The 20,728-nt window shown below is 41.8% G+C and overlaps 2 protein-coding genes across 3 annotated transcripts in view; both read right to left on the reverse strand.

The window, feature by feature from the left end:
• phyh (phytanoyl-CoA 2-hydroxylase) overlaps window positions 1–3,955 on the reverse strand; it is a 3,977-nt gene extending 22 nt beyond the window's left edge. Inside the window, exons 1-9 of the mRNA XM_012824421.3 lie at window positions 3,797–3,955; window positions 3,280–3,335; window positions 2,933–3,043; window positions 2,671–2,839; window positions 2,389–2,470; window positions 1,811–1,992; window positions 1,458–1,607; window positions 913–1,047; window positions 1–549 (exon numbers count right to left, since the gene is read on the reverse strand). The exon at window positions 1–549 is cut by the window's left edge and continues 22 nt beyond it. Coding sequence (XP_012679875.2) covers window positions 496–549; window positions 913–1,047; window positions 1,458–1,607; window positions 1,811–1,992; window positions 2,389–2,470; window positions 2,671–2,839; window positions 2,933–3,043; window positions 3,280–3,335; window positions 3,797–3,862 — 1,005 coding nt within the window. The 5' untranslated portion in view covers window positions 3,863–3,955 and the 3' untranslated portion in view covers window positions 1–495. The remainder of the gene's footprint in view (window positions 550–912; window positions 1,048–1,457; window positions 1,608–1,810; window positions 1,993–2,388; window positions 2,471–2,670; window positions 2,840–2,932; window positions 3,044–3,279; window positions 3,336–3,796) is intronic.
• A 188-nt stretch (window positions 3,956–4,143) lies between these two features.
• Window positions 4,144–7,198, reverse strand: LOC116224104. Of its 2 annotated transcripts, XM_031582867.1 has the most exons (4): window positions 6,973–7,198; window positions 6,756–6,850; window positions 5,348–5,631; window positions 4,144–4,876 (listed from the first exon to the last, which is right to left on the reverse strand). In XM_031582867.1, the coding sequence occupies exons 2-4, from the start codon at window positions 6,760–6,762 to the stop codon at window positions 4,544–4,546; spliced, it is 624 nt and encodes a 207-aa protein (XP_031438727.1). In that variant the 5' UTR covers window positions 6,763–6,850; window positions 6,973–7,198; the 3' UTR covers window positions 4,144–4,543. The 2 variants fall into 2 exon arrangements, with proteins under 2 accessions (XP_031438727.1, XP_042566011.1); XM_042710077.1 differs by having other exon boundaries at window positions 6,756–7,198.
• Window positions 7,199–20,728: the final 13,530 nt, after the last annotated feature.

Below are 20,728 nucleotides of genomic sequence, written 5' to 3' on the forward strand. Positions count from 1 at the left end.
TGTCTTTTAAACGCTTGTTTGTTACAGAATAAGCCAGGCCAGTTAGCACGTCTCTAATTTCCTAATTACATTATTATCAACTAAGACTGTTTTTACACCTGACTGTCTCATGGGTATGGGAGGGATAGCCGTCCAGAATGTCTTTATTGTTAGTGTGATGTGTAAATAGAGTCCGTTTTCATTTTGAAACTTGAACACTGCTTTTCCAGAGCCCCGGAGCAAATTCGCCTTCCTCCAAAACTTTGCTTTAGCCGGTTAGAGCTGAGGTCTAGGCTAACTCAGTGCATCTCATACCTTACAAAACAAATTCTCAGTGTCAAGCTAACTTATCTTGCAAACGTGAAATTCGCTCTGGTGAACTGCAAATGCAGCCAAATCGCCAATGAGTGGTTTTAAAGAGCATCTGGCAATTAAAATAATGCACTGTTGGGTTGTGGGCTGTCAATCAGCACAGCGAAGCTCCGTGATTGGTAAGTGGTCCTGAGATGGGTGTTTTCAAAGAGAAGTTCTCTCTCCTTGTACTAGACGACCTCTCACAGCCCAGGTGTCCTAAAGTTAAACAAACAGACACACACACACACACACACACACACACACACACACACACACACACACACACAGATAGGAGTGGGGGTTGGCATAGAAAGAGGAAGCGAGTCAGTAGTTTATATATGACCACTGTGTATATTCCATATTGTGTTATTGAGACTTTGTACTGTGTTTAGTAACACATGAGTCATCCATGCGAAGTGCACTTTCCCTTACACATACACTTTACATACGTACAGTCTACACACAATGAGTGCAGAGCTAGTCTGTGATTATTTTCCCTTTGACTGCATCTCATTCCAAGCCATAATCAAGACACATGAAGGCAAATTACTACCATGACCGAATGTGTCTTTGCCTCACCTCAAAACGGACGCTGTCATCAACACCATACTTCTTTTCTGCAATCTCGTGTACTTCCTTTGCGATGTTCTCCTGAGTAGTGCCATTGACATCTATGTAGTAGCAGTCTGCACTGGCATAGTGGCAAGAGATGGCCTGGAGGAAAGCACACAACCACAGATGCAGACATTTCAGTCAACTGGCTACGATCTGGAATTCTGTGGTAAGGGGAATAGATTATAGTGTGGTGAGCATCTATAAAAGTTGAGAACTATTTCTCGATGTACTCTTTAAATAGAATAGAATAGAATCACTAAAATGTGGCAGACAGAGTTTTCTTTCTGCTTCCTTGTCAGAGGTGTGTTATGTGCCTACGTGCGTGCACGTTACTGTTTGTTCATGTGCATGTATGTGTTCCATCCACTCAATTGTGTGTGTGTGTGTGTGTGTGTGTGAGTGTGTGTGTGTTGGTACCCTGTACCCATGTGTGGGCATGCAAGCTTGTGCGTGTATGAATACTGTCTGACTGTATATTTGTGTGTGTGTGTGTGTGTGTGTGGTAGCACCTTGCGGAAGCCTTGGGTCTGGTTCATGCCGGAGCCGTGGATGAGTAGAGGGTGGAAGAACACGGTGTCTCCCTTCTCCATCTCTAGATGCACACGCGGATGGTCAGGGTTGTAGTTACGGACCCCATGGTACATCTTGTTTACCCCTCCCTACAGAGAGACAGGGGAAGATCAGACATCTTGTTACTAGACAGCCCACAATCATTACAGCAGGTAGAGATTAAGTTCAAAAACCTTTCCACCAAATTTGACATCTAAATGTATAACTCTTTCTCACACACACACACACACACACACACACACACACACACACACACACACACACACACACACACACACACACACACACACACCTCCCACTCGGGGTAGTCATGCTCCTGCAGCGTGCTCTTGTGGGTACCGGGCAGCACCACGAGGCAGCCGTTCTGGCGGGTCACGCGCTCCATGGCGGTCCAGGAGCACACGATGCGGTCGGCTGGACGGAAAGGGAAGTAGTGCAGATCCTGGTGCATGGGGTGGCGGGACGTCTTATTACCTTTGCAAAGACGAAGGGGAGTCAACAGCGAGCACAATGTTACGACATTAAACCAATGTGCGTGTGTGTTTGTGTGTGTTTGTTGTAAGAGAGTCAGTGTGTGCAGCGAATGTAAGGGAAGTGTTGTGTTGTTGTGTACAGAAGACTGTGATATTTTCTCAGCAAAGCATTGAGGGAATTTTATATTATTACCATACCACATAGTGTAAATTGGAGCATTACTGTTCATGTGTGTGTTTGTATGTGTTGATTGTATGTGTCACATGTGTGCTGGTACAGGGTATGGCACTTTTTTAATTTGCACAGACGAGCTAACCAAGACAAGTACATCCACTGTCAACTTGTGTGTGTGTGTGTGTGTGTGTGTGTGTGTGTGCATTCACATGTGGTTATTACCTGCATCAGGGGGCTTATTGATCAGCATCGTGTGCATAGCCATAATGTTGGGTCCAGTGAAACATTCCACATATTTAAGGATCTAAAAACACATAAAAACAATCAGTTAATCACAATCACAGTAGTACTGCATATGCTAAGAATGAGGATTAGCCTATGTTTGGCTTTTTTCAATATGTGAATAAGTGCTTGCATTCGATTCATGCACATGCGTCCATATGAAGGTGTTTGTGTGTGTGTGTGTGTCTGTGTGTGTGTGTGTGTGTCTGTGTTGAGACAAACCTGGGGCAGAGCGCAGTAGCGGAAGAGCTCGGGGTCCTCCACAAAGTCTTGTAGTTTGGAAACAGCCTTCTGGTCTGCCATAAACTCTGACTTGGCAATGGCCACATCTCTCATCACCACCAGGCCAGGGACCCTCACTTCCCTTTTACAGATACGCTCAAACTCAGCCCTGATAACAGACACGAACACAGACAAACACAGTGAGACGAGCAAACACACTGATAACTCTCTGTGTGTCTGTGTATGCACGTATATGTATTACCTAAACTGGTCAATGTCCTCTGGTGACACCAGGTTTTTGATAAGAACGAAGCCATCCTCCTCATAAGCAATTCTCTGTTCAGGGCTCAGCAAGTCTGTGTCCAACGTGTACCTGAAAAATAACACCTTGATTACAGTTACGCTGGGTAGGTTACACACCTGCCCTCACATTATGACTATAGGCTAGGCCTATAGTTAAATTGATACTAGAGTAAACATTCCTTAATGGACTCACAGATCTAATGCAAGTCTGTCAGCCACTGTACCTGTCCAAAGATTCCGCCCACAATGGCTGTAGTCTGTGGACTATTATTTTCATATATTTTCGCGTACAACAGTGCCACTTACCTAAATGCTTGGGGTTGATGATACGACACATACTGTCCTGAGGTAAAAGACGCCCTCTGAGATGTTATGTTAAAGTAAACACATTTTCTCATTAGACCATCGCCTTAATGAAATCGACATAACCATGCGCTGAATGATGTTTATCAGTTATTTATATGGCTTAGCCACGCCATTTTGTTGAAACGTGTAATACTTTAAAATTTAGATTCAGCTTTCGTCTTTCGATTACCCTTGGACTTTTCAGTAGCCTTTAGAAGTAAAGCAACTGCGCTGCCTGTCTCTCCAAAGACATCGCTATGACAATTCAATAAAATAACTATGATACTAAAATTGATATCAAAAAGAGAACAAATGGAAGAAAGAAAAACAACACCACTGAGCTGAGGCCAAAATGTATGCCTCGATCTTTCTTGTGACTTTACCCGACTCCCAGGACACATATATCGGTCAGAGTAACGTCCCCTTGTCGCTCTGGTTTTAAGGCTCAAAACACAGAAAAGAACACTGCAAAGGATACGACAGTAGCTCCGGAACGGTCCAGATGATTCAAAACGACTTTAAGTCGGTCTGCAGCCCGCGACATGACCAAAATCAAAGATAGCCTACCACTTCGTGCGATACAAAACTCAGGGTAAGCTCAGCAGTAACCAAGTGCACCCGTTAGGGCACTTTGTGTTCTGCAACTTCTTCAAGTAGGTCAAAGTACAACGTACCATGACAGTGACCCCTAGATCATGCCCAAATTTCAACATATCAATAGCCACTGATGTTATATAACATACAACGTTTATTTGCTCATTAATGAAACCAAGGTATTTTATTCAGCAACAGTCAATTGAAACAGAAAAGGCAATGCCAAGTTGATTCAGAGATATATTTATTGATAACAATTTAGCTTGTTGTTGTGGCATCGAAGCAGCCATACAAATCATGTTAACAATAGGCTATATAGCACAGTGTAATAGCTGTAATAGATATTTTATCGCTAGACAGACATTTTGCTATAACTGACAGACAGCAATAGTATTTTAAAGGCCTGCTGTGACTCTGGACAAAGCCCAGTATATTGATAGTCTATGTTGTCATTGTAGTCTAGAGCTGGTTAAAAAGATTGTCTTTCAGTTACTTGCTGTGACACAAATGGTTTGGATAGTCTTCATATGGATTATTTTAGATAAGTAAAGCAGCGGGCAGTAGAGGTAGGCTACATGAACTCTAACTGACAGCAAAGAACATGGTTATGTTCACTTGTGTCATTTCATTTCTACTCTTCGAGTGAGGATGCAAAGAAATCAAGCTCATGCTGCATTTGTTGGCGGAAGAGGGCCTTTGCCCGTTCAATCTGCGCTGGGGTGGTCAGATACTTGTTGAGCAGCGCCCTGTAGTGGTCTTCCGGGTGGCCGTGCGAGTTTTCCTTCTTCCAGGTGAAGTAGGCGTTGCCGTAGCTCTCCTTGAGCTGCCTGGCCAGCCACAGCCAGAGCCTCGCGCAGGGAAGGAGAGCCACGGCAAAGTAAATGGGCTCCTCATTCTCCATAATGGCTCTGTATTGTGACAGGTACTTCTCCATGGCAGGGGTCGGGATAATGTCTGACACACCCTACGGATGTGGATGTATTACATACCGTATATAAATAAATGTATCACAAATTCCATCAATTCTCTTATGTTCCAAGTTATTTTTCCTTATTGGTCTTTGTTAGTCACAGAAATTCGTTGTTGTAAAGTAACCAACCAACATTTGAACCAATTAAACGTTCTGAGAATTGCACCGCAACCTCTAGCAATTACTTCAAAACAATGAAAAACATCTCTCTCTGACTACCTACTTGTAAGATGTTCATTTATTCTTAACATATGTACAAACATCTCTTCTTTCGACCTGTTAGGGGCATTTGACTGAAATGTACAGAATAAATACCCCTTCCTCAGAAGAAATAATGATTATTAGGCTATTTCAGGTTTTATATTTCGCTATTTTAAAAGCATAAATTGGAAACTGGTGGCCTATACCCAGAATTCAGCTATGACTTCTGTGTGACTGTGTGAATGAGAGACGCCTGATTCTTACTTTGAGGTTGAATTTTTTTAGTGTGTCAGCAGCATAGCTCTTGTAACTAATAAATCTATCCTTCATGAACACTTGGAGGTCCGCAGGGCACTTCACTTTCAGACACATCTTCTCCAATATGTCTGTGACCTTCAGGAGATAATTGATGTCCTGGATCATGAAGTTGACATAGTAGTCTGCCTGGAGGTCCCCCATTTGCATGTGCTCTAGAAATGGCACATGCAATGTCTCCTCAGCAATATCCTTATTGTTGTCCCACAGGTGGTCATAGATATCCATTTTCGCTGTGGATGAAAATTTTCAGTCATAAACCACCATAACATTTTTGTTAATTTTTTACTTTTGGTAGTATAATTCAAAGTTTTGTTTGCTTGTGAAATATTTGAATATTATGCTTCATGTAAACATTATGTTCCGTTGTGTCCTGTGTCATGTGGTGTCTCCCAGCATTCTTTGCCAGAATGTTTATGTCTGTAAATTTGATCTTAGTGTTCTAAATTTGAGTGTTTTGCATTTCCTCACTTATGTTGATGTTTTCGTGTATTTTTAGTTAGTGATGTGGAGTCATTGTTTTGTTTAAGTGCCCTGGTGTAGTTTCCCTGTGTTTCAGCATCTTTGTCCACCCCAAGTCAGTCTGACGTGTTTGCTTATACAGGCCCGCTCAAGTTGCCATTCTGTATCAGTGTCTGAAAGCTTGTGCCTGTATGTATAATACATGACTGCAAGATTGCTGCAGTCAATTAGAAACATACATTTACCTAGAGGCATGTACTCTAAGAATATAAGGCCCCACTTCATATCATAATGCTCATACCTCTCATGGAAATCTATATGGTCATTACAAACTACTATTCCTAACTGGATCTTACCGGAACCTTAACCCCAAGTACATTTTGTAATAACATAAGATGGCTCACACTTTATGTTTGGTGAATATCATGTATAGTGTAAATAAGCATAAAATAATACTTGACTTAAAAATAATACATGTTACTTACATATTAATATATACAGTATGTATTCCTAACCCTTAATCCTCATCCAATCCTCGTTTTAACTCCCAAACACATTTTGTAATCAATCAATCAATCAAACTTTATTTGTACGGCGCATTTCATACCAGGAGGTAACACAATGCGCCTCACAGTAGGAAAAAAAGGGGGGGTTACAAACACTTGTAGAGACACACAGATTTTTCAGAGATAAATAAACAAGAAATGACGTACTAACCATACTGGCACCGTAAAGGACTGCTCAGCACGGTTATCGTCAAACTAAGAGACAGCTGCTGGGGTGGGGTGGGTAATAGCATAAGAAGTATATTGTTTTCATTTATTAAATGCTATGTATACACTCCTTATGTACAACTAATACAGAGTGAAATATAACGTAGAAGTGCCTGACATACCTGACATAGTCTGCCGTCTGTGATGCCTCAGCCAAGTCACTGTATCACGAAGAGAGTGCAGTATTGCACCCAGGAAGCTTCATCAAATGAACAACCTCAAGGAATGAGAACAGCAGATTTTTAAACCGTCCCGAGAATCAGGTGGATGGGTGGTGTGGGGTGGGGTTGTATGTTTTTATTAACAATCGACCAATTGTATTCATCGGCAATCAAATACCATTTATTTCCTGTCTGTTTCCTTTTAGTATTTCGTAATGTCGTTCTGCAAGATTAGTCACTGAGAGAAAGAAATATCACATTCACTTCCTGATTATCAGATGCGGTGTCAAGACAAAAGCACTGGAGGAAATTTGAGCACTTTTCATCAGTTTTCTCGCCTAGTGAGGATTATAAATTGGCCTTTAAATGGAATCAGAGAAGACAAATGAGACATCAATCTTTCACTTGCCATGTGTCTTTAACAAGCATGGGCAAAGCTCTCATGCAGATATGTATATGTGACATCGTAATGTATGCAGTTTTGGGGAAAGTATTTTCTGTATTTTTAAAATGCTAAAAATATTGAAACACAATACTATTTTGAGACAAATTCCATGACCATTTTTATAATGCTCATCAAATACAAGTTACCAAATACTATTTTGTATATTTCAAATACATATTTTAAATACATGTATCAGAAATACATCAGATCTGAATCTCCTGATCCCGGTTCGCTGGTTTCTGATCCCAAGGTAGTTCCTGTCCACAAGGGGGTTCTTCTTCCTTTGGTTCCTTTCCACTTGTTCCGGTGCCAGTTCATGGGTCTGTTCCAGAGTATTCTTCAGAATATGAGCGTGTCACTAAATATGAGTGCGTTTATGAGTTTGAGTGGGTTCCCATGTTGACTCCAGATCCCCTGTTGTTCCCATGGCTCCTGATTCAGTCAACATCAAGCCTGTTCGCCACAGGCCTCTTGCCTCACCCACCGGAGGGGTTCCCCCTTCGTTACTGTCCCCCTGCCTGGCCTCCAGAAGGGTTCCACCTTCCCCACAGGGCTCCAGTCCGGTCCGCAGAGGGGTTCTGCCTTCGCCGTCGACCTTCAGTCCAGCCTGGAGGGCGGTCATCCTCCCAATCGAACCCTGCCTCTATTTCTTCATTAATTGTCTCATGCTCTCTCAGATGATTGACGTGATTTATTTCAGCTGGTTTCAAAAGACAATCTTAATTTACCAAATTCCCCAGAAACGCCTTTTAGTTCTGACTTTCTACTTTACAACACTGCTGAGTTAATGACAGCAGATCGCCATACAAAAACAATATAAGCAAAATTCATAGCTTTTGTATTCGTAGCAAAGCCTGACAACGTTTAGGTTCTTAGAAATCGTGTTCAAACTGAAACTGGCCATGACCTGGGTTGACGCATGACAAACTTCCCTAATACAGTTTCCTCAATATTAGTACAATTTGTTGAAATTAAAACTGCCTCAGCTTGACTAAACCCTCAGATGGTTCATTCTCGCTCACTTTGCCTACATTATTCATCGCTGTCGACAAGATTCTCAGAGACAGTGTTCAAACTGAAACTACCGGTGACCGATGACACAGACCAAACTTCTCCAATACAGTTCCACTCAGTTACTGCAATTTCTAGGAACATATTTCAATTGCGGACAGGGTCTCTTCCTGACATTTTTTTTATGTTTAGAGTCAGTGTCAGTCAGAGTCCCTTTCCACCTCTTTTACAGCATTTGGGAATCTGAAGTGCTTGTAACTTTGACCCTTTCATGTGTTTTGACCATTTTTTAATAAAGGAGTTTGATGGAATTGATCAGACTTGATTTTGTATTTTTTGTGTCTTATGTTGAAGATATACGTATGTCCAGATTTATGATTGTTGCACCCAAGGGAAACAGTTAAAGTCACTTCACTAATAATGTTGACATGTATATCCTTAAAGTATATAAAATGTCACTAACAAAGTTCTTATACTTGCTGACAACCCTGAAATGATACGTTTGTAACGTAGTATGTTGGGAGAAAATGTAGCAATAGGCCAAAACAATATTGCTGTTTTATTTTGAGGTTTCTGTCTGTTACCCAGAAGTACACTCTGTGTATGTATTGAGTATATAATCTTTTTTTGCAGATGATGTGGCATGGTGTCTTTGTCCACAAACAACACATATGGGCAACCGGTTGCTGTGAGCATGATTTGTTGGATGATGGTAGCCAAGTAAAGCCGTGGATAAAGCAAGGTCATTTAAAACATTATGCTCGTGTGTTTCTTGTTACTGTGAATGAACTCTAGTCATTCTACTCACAATGATGTGAATTGGTTACAGGTACAGCAGCTCACCAGGCACCAGGCACATCATTCTTGGCAAGCACTGATTTAAAGTAATGTTTATGATGTGCAAAATTGTTCATCTCCAACAAATAAAATATGTCTTGCATACATGATACAAAATCTTCATTCTTGTGTATGTTTGATCTTTAATGTTCCTTCCAAAGTTAGTAACACAAACATTTATTTTCTACCTGTACTCTCCTCTACTGGAAAACCTCTTTGTGCCACGTCCTTCTGACACCCATTCAATAAAGAATGGCTAAGAACAGTAAACTTAGGACACATTCCCATAGATGTGTCATGGTTAATATAATACAGTATTGTCCACAGACATTGCTCTGTGGAGGCATTTCCCTCCATTGCTGTACAAAATGAGCAGAATATGTAGTTTTGGGAGAAGACTTTATTGATAGAGAATTAAGAAGATTTGATGTCCATTTAAAGGTTAAAAAATGAAGCTAGTTGTTATGGAGCCAATAATGTAGCCTCAAGGCCTGCTGTGTAGTCATCTGTGCTTCAGCTCCAGGAATATCCACTGGTCCTATGTCATCAGTGTGTGTGTGTGTGTGTGTGTGTGTGTGTGTGTGTGTGTGTGTGTCAATCTGATGTTGAGTAATTGGGGTACTTGCACCTGCGGGCTGCACATAGAGATGACACACGTCACAAACTCAACAGCCATATAAACTTCACACTCGCTAACACTACATGTTCTACAGACTACTCTACTGAACTCTACAGACTACTTTACTCAACTCTACAGACTACTCTATTCAACTCTACAAAATTCTCTACTCAATTCACGTTACACACTTCCACACAGATAGGACAGCTGATCACCTGTAAACTCCATACTTGAGGAAGTGACATCATGTGGTGTGTATGAGTGTACAGATGTGTCTCACCTGTAACTAATTTGCATTAGTTTTCTCCAAATTCCATTATTACAATTCATAAGTCCTCCTGAACACACCTAAAACAGCAGCTAAAAGATCACCTGAGCATATCCAAATCCCCTGCGTCACACACACACACACGTCTTATGTTGTCATCATCATTCCTCTATGATTCTTCAGAGATCGCTGGGCTCTATTTTGATGTGTGTGTGTGAGATGGTGAGTAATCGGGGGTGGAGTTGATCTCACACAGATACATTACACATTACACGTTATAAATGTAAATAAAAGATCATAGTTAAACCTTTTTAACATTTGGGTCAATACTAATTGTGAAAGGCACTTCATCAATTAGAGACCATTACCTGGGCGTCTCCTTACCCCCACTGTCTCACACTCTTGCCATCCCTTATCAGGACGTCACACACCAACGTCTTAACTTGTGTCTGAGTTTGTGTGTGTCAGTCTGATGGTGAGTGAAAGGGGTAGGAGCTGTTAAGAGATCATATCACACACACACACACACACACACACACACACACACACACACACACACACACACACACACACACACACACACACACACACACACACACACACACGTTACAATCACAAACAGACACTCTACATCCCACAGCAGATCATGATGACATAGTACTGACTAAGTGAGTATCAGCCAGGCTCTAACCACAGAAAGCAGCATAGGACTCTGAAAAGTTCCAGAGTCTGCTGCTGTGTGCCATGTTGACCTTGGAGATGATGTGCTGAGTCTCACCTGTCCTTCTCCCGACCCCCTCAGACACACACACTTCTCTCCTTTAAGTTCTTCAGTCGGCTTCACAGAGTCCATCATCACTGGGTCTGTGCTAGAGGTTGAACAGGACAGAATGTAAACTCAAACACTGCAACATGACAGCCAAGAGTTAGGACACATAATGCAACACTAACTTTTAAGGAGAACATTGATGTTACAAAATGGAACATTTTAAAACAGACATAATAAGGGACTATGAATATGAACTACCCAATACTATGCTCTTGACTGTACTTTTAAAAAGATGTATTAAAGAGTAGGGCACATAATATTTGATTGACAGGACCATACTGAAAACTGCAAACATACTGTTCTAGGGGAAATGTAATTGCTCAGTGTCCTACCTCTTGCTGCAGCCCCTCTGGTGGGTAGCCCAGTGGGAGAGTCCCTCACACCTGACAACAGCAAGCAGGTCTCAAAGGGTGCAAAGGTGAGAGGTCACTCTCCCACAGAGGGGCGCGCTGGACCGACTGAAGGGGGGCATCCCCGGAGCTCACCGCTTGAAGACGCGGTGATCTCGAACGGGGAGTCGGGTTTCCATGGTGAAGGGGTTGGGCCTCGGCAGATCCAGGGTGATGCGGTTGCTGCCGAGACCGCGACCTCTTCTGCCTCTAGAGGGGACCTGCTCCAGAGGGGCGGCCTCCTCCAAGATGACATTTCTGCTGTCATCTTGGGGGTCTGCTAGAGACAGGCAGGGGAGGGATGAGGATCCTGGGGCACTCCGCATTGAGCACGAGACTGAGTCAGAGACCAGCGGTGCCCAATGACCTGCCACACCTAGGCCCACATCTCTGGGCAGCTCAGGGCCGCTGTAAGGGGGGAGCGGGCATGCAGAGTATCCATACATCGGCACGGTCATGCATCTACGCCCGCAGCTCCAACAGGGGTCGCAGCAGAGACAGTTGGCCTGTCGGAGCAAGGAAGCGGCGGCACGGGTCGTCACAGCACTTGCAGCACTGTCAGAAAAACGCACGGATCTGACACAATTCCTCTGCGTAGCTTGGTTTCTGGGGGGGGGGGGGGGGGGCAATGGGGGTGTGTTGCCTTTGCTGGGGGCTTCAGCTCAGGGACTAGTTCCTTGAACAGGTTCTGGTGCCACTGGCTGGTTCTGTCTCCGCGTGGAGCTTGAGTAGGTTCCTGAGACGGCGCGCTCTAGTGGGGATGAAGACAGAAGAACTGGATGCTTTGGTGGCGGCTTGGGCTTGTAAAGAGCTTCTTCAGTTAGGGTCAGGCATGGCTTTAAGGCTCTGACTCTGGTTCTGACAGCAGCGGTTGTCCTCTCAGGCTCCTCAGCCTTTGGGAGACTAGAGCAAGTCTCTGCCTTTGCAGGAGGTTTTGGCTCAAAGAAAAGAGGCTGAACAATGGTGCTCTGGAGCAGTTCCACTCTTCTGTTTCTGCGCCTGACAGAAGGTTCCTTAACTGACTCTCTAGTTCCGTTACTCACGGCGGAATTATTTGGATTGAACGGCACCTTTACCTCAAAGGATGGCAGAAGTCTTCTGTATCTTCTGACTTCTGAAGCTGAGGAAATCTCTTCATCCTGGCTAACCACAGCGGAACTTGAGCTCTTGGTTTCCTCAGCTAGAGGCTTGGGCTCCCAGAGAAGCTCATCCATTGGTCTTTTGTGGCGCTTTAAAAGTCGTTCCCTTCTAGCTGCGGCTTCCTGGGCAATCCCTCCGGGCCAGTGAACCCCAGTAGAGCTCTTGACCTTTGCTGACGACTTCAGAGAAAAGAAAAGCTCATGAGTGGGGATGACAGGAGGCTGCTGGCCTCTGGTTCTTCTCCTGATGGCTTCTGATGCTACCTCCCTAGGCCGGGAAATGGTCGCAAATCTGGAGCTTCTAGCCTCTTTTGCGGGTGGTGTGGGCTCAAAGAGAAGGTCATCCCTGGCCATCACAGGAGGATGCTGGCCTTGAGCAGGTGCCAGGGAAGCCTCCATAGTCTGGCAAACCATATTGGGCCAAAAGGAATCGGCGTCTGGGCTTGGAGGCTGTAGATGGAGGATGAGTACCTCTGCAGGGCTCTGGTTATAGTGTGTGACTCTTTCTCTTCTCCAAGCAGCAGAGGTCTCCTTAGCAGCAGCAGCCTGTGTCAGCCCTCGATCTGATAACTGCGGGAAGCTAGTTCCCCCTTTTCCCGTGTTTTCATGGCAAGATGCAATTTTGCCACGGTCCTCTGTGCTAAGTACCTGCAGACGGTTCAGCCGGCGTCTCTCTAATTGTTCCTTCTGACGTGACTCACTGGGTGGACATGGGACCTTGATACCAGGGAGCGAGTTCTCACTCACACCCATCTTGGCTTACTTACTTATCTCAAGTGCTGCATGCAAACAAGGTACGTGCGTTAAATGCTGCGCTACCATTTATGACGTAAGAGGATATTTTGTCTATGACGTTATTGCCGCACCTAATAGGTTGTAGTACGTCTAATAGTGGGTTAGACCCACTAACATAGTTTTCCATCAATGCGTCCTTACAGTTAAACGAGACCATTCCCTTCATGAAAAGTCACCTGTCACTGGGATGTACTTAAATAGGCCTGCACATTTTCAGTGAATTACGAAAATAAAAAATATTCTATGCTTTTTATTTAACAGTTGGTTTTATTGTGTTCTTCTGATTCTTCTTATATTGTGTCAGGCGATTTAACTCGAATGTAATGTGGCTATGGTGTTTAATTTGTAACGAAGGAAATATAGTGAAGTATTTATTCAGTGCCAACGCCAGGGAGATGCCATACCACCTGATTTAGGACAATGACACAGGCAGGTTCACAAAAAGGTTGTAAATGTGTGAGGAGGTTTTCGCGTAGTTACATTCAATTGATTACAGACCTAATTACCTTTTTTTCATTTTTTTGTTTTACGGCGGGTCAACTGGCTTAATGGTCACAGGTTTGTTTGCATACTGATAATATGTTTCTTTGTTAATGTCGATTAAAAGCATCTGTTAAATTCATGAAAGTAGGCCTAGCTCTGTCTTTTTTGAAAAACACCTTTTAGAGTCGGGATGTCTTGAAGACTTCGATCATGCGAACTATTCGTTTCAGAAATATTTATAGGCGATTGTCATCTTAAATCACTTTAAGGTTTGCACGCAACCTAGCCTACACTGAACACCCAACATAAACGACGGAACAAAGAAAAGGTCATAGCCTACTACCAGCATTAGCCTATGTAGGGCATCGCTACTCGACATTCAAGATATTTTAAAGCAAGACATCGTTTATGTGTTTAAAACAAATTCCTCTAATCTTTTCTGCGTTCTGTCTAAATCACTGATGTCTTTCGGTCCCAGAAAAGCTTAAGGCTTAGATGATTATTTATTTTTACATTTCAAGTGTATTGATAGACTACCCTACTTATAACCCATACCTTTTTAGAATAGCTATACTGTATTGGCATTACATGAGCTAGGCTCAGTAGCCCAAACCTCAAAATCCAACAATCTGTAAATCTAATTGAGTTCATCATACAATATAACAGCATCCCCCTCTCTATAAAATCAGCCCCCTCTATTGACTCCTTCAAGTCCAGGCTCAAAACCCACGTTTGTTTAGCATTTGGATCCTCATGGAGTTAATAATTTATTATATCTATTTTATATAATAATCTATATAATCTATTTTATTTTCAATTTTATTGTGATTGAATTGTTTAGTTTCTGTTTTCTATTTGATTTGATATTTTATTGTGATTTAATTGTACAGCACTTTGGTCAACGTGAGTTATTTTCAAATGTGCTTTATAAAATAAAATACATTATACTCTGGATAAAGTTCAACATAAAATCTATTAAATACCCTACATAAAAACGAAACTCATGAATAAAAAAATAACGGATTAGGGTAGGAGTATATTTTATTGTTCCTGCCAACAGGTCGACTACGAGCATTTTAAAATGTAAAATGAGCTACGAATAAAATACACCCTTCTCTGTAGTGTACATACGGACAATTCAGGCAGTCAGGCAGTATTGTACGGCTTCTCAAAATGTGGCAAAAAGTTTCACTGATTTGAACGGGGCACCCCAACGTTCGGAGGTCTGTTTTGCAAAATATTATGATCGCTGCCATTGGCAACGGGTTTTGTTTTTCTAATTCACACCTTTCATATCATAGTCTGTTCAATTAACGTAACGGCAATTCAGGTAACTCAGGACGAAACTGACCTGTGGACTATACATTATTCCTTACATAATATAGGTCACCATCTGAGGTTTTGCATGTACCAGTCCGTGGAGATGGAGAAAAAAAATCTTCTGCTATTCCTTTATTCAGTCAATACTACTACAATCAGTCAGTCTGTTTATATTAAACCACCCATTCAAAAATGTTAGGTAATATTAGCAATATAATTCTATAAGTCTTGTATATTGCTTTTATATTTGAAATATTCAATGTTATTGAAGTTATTATTTATATTTAAATTTGACTTATATAATTCATCCATTCTAAATTGCTTTTGAACACCTTTCCATTCATGGGGACAACGGGCCAAATTATGCTGTAAGATTTGATGTCATGGCTTAGGCTAAAGTAGTGGAAAGCAAACAAAGACAACAAGACCTTCGGCACGCCTGACTTCCACTTTGAGGATATGTTCACTGGTTTTCACAAATTGAGTTGTTTAGTAGTCCTATGTAGACATAATATACCTTTATTTCTATAGCCTGAAAGACCCCCACCTCCTGAGCTCTGGAAGACCTCCTTGGAGTCCTGTGGTAAACCGTGGTGAGGAAGGCTACCTGAGTTGGGTGGTGGGCTACAACCTCATACCTATACAGACCAACTCTGGAAATAACCAGGATCAGATCGGATCCAAGTCATATGCTGTAGTAGACTGTCTTCTTTGCTATCACAGTTGGTCTCCATGGAATACTTCCCAGCTCTGGTCCATGTCATCACATTCTTCTCGCCAGATCCTGTCCATAAGCTCTGTTTTATTGTGTGTAAGACTGTGGAACAAGCCTACTATACCAGTACTATTGTTCCCAGTGACAAAAGTACTTTTTCGAGGTCTCAAGACCCCAAATTGAGTTACTGTTTCAAGTTTTATGTGTGAAAAATAGTCTTTACTAGTTTTTACAGTGTAAGAATTTTTCAAATTTTCTGCAATAATGATTACGTTATAATTCAAACAACTCCTTTCCCTTTTTCTAAAAGATGGAAACAGAAAGACTTATACAAGAGGAAAGAGAAGGAGAGAAAAAACAATTATGCCACAGCTCCAATTTATGAACTTCTGGTCCATTGCGCCCTCTACTGGACAAGAGTCATCTCGGGCAGGCGCGGCTTGAAAGTCATATTTGAATGTTTCAATGTTAAGGATGTGAGAAAGTTCCTCAATTTCAGGTATGCCCCTATAGTGGTGCAAATGCTAGTATTTGCCATATTTGTATACATACACATGAGCACTTTGATCACATTTCTACAGTTAAAATGACAACTCTGTTGCCTTATCCACCAGTAATTATCTGTCCTTCCTCTCCTTAAGACCATAGACCATCAATACCAATTTGAAGATGATACCAAAACCAATTGCCAATTGGTGTATTCCTGCATACAACTACTTAAAAAACACAATAACCATTTTGTTGGAATTGCAAAGCTTGGGTGTGTTCAATCAATTAAAGTCTTACATGATTGATATGTTTACCTTTGAGTTAACTGGAGCTTAGCATGTGACGCCCACAGTCTTTCCTGCATTTGTTAGGAAGATGTTGTGAAGCATGCAAACCTTATTAATAGCATTTTCTCTTTAGCTCAGTGCTTTACACACTTGAACTGTTAAGTGTAATCACCTGCAGATATAGATACCAGTCTTGTCTGATAAGAAGAGAAATATCAATGATAGTTGCATGTGTGTGTGGCTATTGTGGCAGTTTGGCAAAAGAGCTAGAGGATTTGGTAGGGTTGGTTGAAGTTCAGAAAAAAACAAAAAAAAACTGTTTTATTCTCCAATTTTCAGGGGAAAAACACAACTCAAATTGTCTAAACTTAAAGAGTCAGAAAGAGAGCAAAGTCTTTGAAAACGGCCTCATCAGGAACATGGAGAGTTCATTCAGTAAACAGTCTTTCAAACTTAAAACCCAAAAGAAAGTCATTACTGGCAACAAACTGCCCAGCTTGGGAACACCAGCGGAATCCTCAGACACATGCAGTGATGCAGTGAGCCAGCCCTTCCTTCCTTCCTTCCACACCACTGAGCTTCTATCTGTCTGAGGCTGATTGTTAGTTGGGAACACCTGTGATCCTCCTGATGCAGGCTGCACCCACACCTGTGTACCAGTGGAGCTCTCCATGGTACTAACCGTCACTTGAGGATAGTACTGCCCTTCCAGGACCACACCCAAGGGTTTGTGCTGTAAGCAGGGACGCTCTCCGTGGTACTGAATGTGTTGCTCTGCGGGGAGTCGATGGCTTCTACATAGGCTAGGCTCAGTGCCGCCGCTCCCATAACGCGAACTACGCGCTGTGCGTATAGGGCACCAAGTCCTGAGGGGGCACCAAAAAATAGGCAACTGAAAAATCATCATAGTTATAATAATTATAATGCCGATATTATTTCAGTATAGAAATATTAGACACCTTTTAGGCATGTATATCACAAAACAGGCAGAACAAGAGATATATTTAATTGCTCAAAAAAAGTTACGATGGTGCCCCCCCCCCCCCCCCCCCCCCAAAAAAAAATACTCACTCAACTTCCCAAGCTCGCCGTGGGTGCCCTTTCCTATCTCAGTGGCCTGACGAACTTTGACAGTAGGCTAACTTTTCGAAAATGGCCTCAAAAAGACAACAGGAGTCAGGGGCACAAAAAAGAAAGAGAAAGAAACTGCGAGATGATGCCCGTGCATCATTTTCAGGTAAGTCCATGTTTAATCATTGTTAAATACGGGAAATGTGCTGCTAATTTAATGGTTAGCCTATGCATACACCTCAAACTAGCTGACGTTATTGCTAATGTTAGCACACTCAAATATGTTATAACTTAGGTGCAAGTAGGGTCGCCAACCGTCCCGAATTGTCCGGGACATCCCGAATTATGGGTGATTTGTATTTGTCCCGTCAGGGACAGCTCCAGTCCCGTATTCCAATCACAGGCTTTTTTATTTGTATCCGTGAAAAGAGAAAAAAGTTAAGTTTTTATCTGTGCCCTGGAGACAAGCGCCTCTCAACTGCACTTGACTCCACAAGCATTTGTTACTCCAACACGAACAGGTGAAACTTGTAGCGAGAGATCATTATGCCTCGACTGAAGGACAGACTGCCCCAACTCAAATAGAGTATCTTAAATCACGATTAAATTGGAAGCTTGCACATTGACTACTGGTTGTTTTCATATTTCATATCAGCATTCTTTACACATGATGAACTGCTGTTAATATGTGTGAATATGAACTCGTTCATAAGAAGTGTCACAGGCACCCATTATAATTGTAGAAGTTAAATCGAGGAGACTATAACATTAGCTAGATAACTAGCTATCATTTCCTGCAAATGGAAATCTTCCATTTAAATCGTTTAAGGTTATTAAAAGTTTCCTTAGCTAGTTAGCTAGCTAGCATAGCACCTTGACAACCATAGCAACCAGGAATCACACATTTAGCTGCAAAGTTATGGATATGTAGTGACAAGAGGTGTTTTAGCTGTTCTACATAGTGTGTTTACAAAGTAAAGTAAAATTGTGTGAATTTTCTGCTTCTAAATCTTTGCTTTATTGAAGAAGATTGCTTACTTGTATACTTCTGCTTTTAAGTTTGTATTTATGGATGACTATTTCATTTCTACGACGATTTTGCACATCCCAATACTTGTGTGTATGTATGTTTTGGCTGTTCTGTGAACTGTGTTTACAAAGTAGATTTTCCTTTTTCGTTTCGTTTTTTTTCTCTCGGGGGGGGGGGGGGCATCATAAAGGAGTTATGCTTAGGGCACCAAAATGGCTAGCAGCGGCACTGGCTAGGCTAGTTACTCTGTCCATGCTACAGGTATGTAGTCGGATTCCTAGATAGCTGTCTAATCCTTGATCTCTTGTTAGACAGGTGTCTAACGAGAGAGGTCCTTTCGGGGGAAGGTATCTCAAAAACCTTTGATTTCGAACAGTCTATTAAGATAGGATGTACGGCAACATGACGCTGTGTCATCATCCTGTGTGTGCTTATTTGCTAGCTAGCAGCTACTGTTAGCGACCTGGCTAACGGATACATCGCTAACGAAACAGACTATTTTTGTTCATCAATCATGACATAAGTACATAGTACACTGTTTATTTCTCGGTAACTTTTTTAAAAAATTACCAAAAAAAGCAAAGAAACGTACATCGGTGAATAATTTTGTGGAACTTCGACGATTTCATCCGCCATCTTTTTTTAAATTTGTCTCCGGTTAGGGAATGGCGCAGAGAGTTATGGGTAATACCTGCCGCCATAAGACAGCAAGGCAGCTCAGATGCTCTCTTAAAAAATGACCGTTATATGACGTATTTCAAGGTATCTTACTAGAGAGGAAGAGAGGGTTTAAGACAATTCGAACAGTCCTTGCTCTCTTAATAGGAAGGAAGGAAGGAAGGAAGGAAGGAAGGGAGCATTTTAAGCCAATTCGAACAGGGCGATGGACGGATTAAGAAACCACGGGCCCCTGGGCCTGGACATGTTAAAGGCAAAACACGCACGGACACACAAACACCATTAGGCGTTTATATATATTTTACCAACAATGTGTTCGATTTAATGGTAGAATTAGATACTTTGGCTATTGTATTGGGAAAGTAAACAGGTCAAAGTTTACTCCGTAACATCCACCTTCGGTGCACTGCCCTGCTATTGTTTCTGACATTACATGTGACAGGGCAACAGCCGAGTGATTATTTTCCAAATTGAAACTGATATACCTACAAAAATAACTAATTAAATAAGAAATTATTCATTTAATTGAATCTGCTTTTTAATAGTTTCTATAGTGTATGTACGATAAGCATATAATTGTGTTATAGATTGCTACTGACGATTTCCCCCTAAAAATTATGAAAACCATGCCAGAGACAGGTTTGCCATTTTGAGGGAATATATAGCATAAGGTATCTTAGATAGTCCATAAAAAAATCCTTAACTTTGACATCCATTTGTTCGAAAAAATTTACAAAGCAGGGTCTGCTTTGCCTACGAATCTTCCGCGCTGGCTGCATTGTCTATAGTTACGCCCCTGGTGCACATGCTCATTTTCTAACACAGCACAGGTACACTCAATTAAAGCCATTAGCAAATGAACAAAATACACCTTTTTCACCCACAAATAAGAGATACATAACAGCGAATTCACGCAGAGGCTCTGGCTTAGGGGCCCCTTGAGCTCATGGGCCCCTGGGCCTGGGCCCGGTAGGCCCGTTCGTTAATCCATCTCTGTATGTAGTAAAGTAAAGCATAGTACATTTGGATTGTAACTTGTCTATAATTATTCTGTACTTCATCTTACTCATTAGTCGCCATAAGAGACATGTTTTTTTTAATTTTTTTTTTTACATATTTATTTATTGATGGAAATTGGTGGTATACAGAGAGTAAATTGGGAAGCATTAATGGTACAATCTCCATGTTTTTTTGTTTTTTTCCCCCAATCATTCAACAACAATAACATCATCCAACAATACCCTGAACTAGTATAATGAATGTACAAAGAAAAATAAATAAAATACTAATAATAATAATATTAATAAAAAATACAATATAAATTACAAACCCCCACAGTAATAAGAGTCATAAAAAGAAAAGCACACACACTTATATCTTAAGCCCTAGATGTCTATGTATCACGAATGTGACTAGGCGTTTGAGAGCATTATTACAAGTACCGCACACTCTCAGAGACAGTGTGGAAAGATAGGGTCCAGTGTTTTTCAACCACTGTGCCGCGGCACACTGGTGTGCCGCGAGAGGCT

This window comes from Clupea harengus, chromosome 16 (genome assembly GCF_900700415.2).
Source record: "Clupea harengus chromosome 16, Ch_v2.0.2, whole genome shotgun sequence".
Taxonomy (NCBI): domain Eukaryota; kingdom Metazoa; phylum Chordata; class Actinopteri; order Clupeiformes; family Clupeidae; genus Clupea; species Clupea harengus.

Excerpts from the sequence above, each read along its gene's own strand:
- LOC116224104 (XM_031582867.1), bottom strand. Across the intron at positions 4,877-5,347 it reads TAAAAAAATTCAACCTCAAA|GGTGTGTCAGACATTATCCC; the intron begins GTAAGAATCAGG and ends CCACATCCGTAG.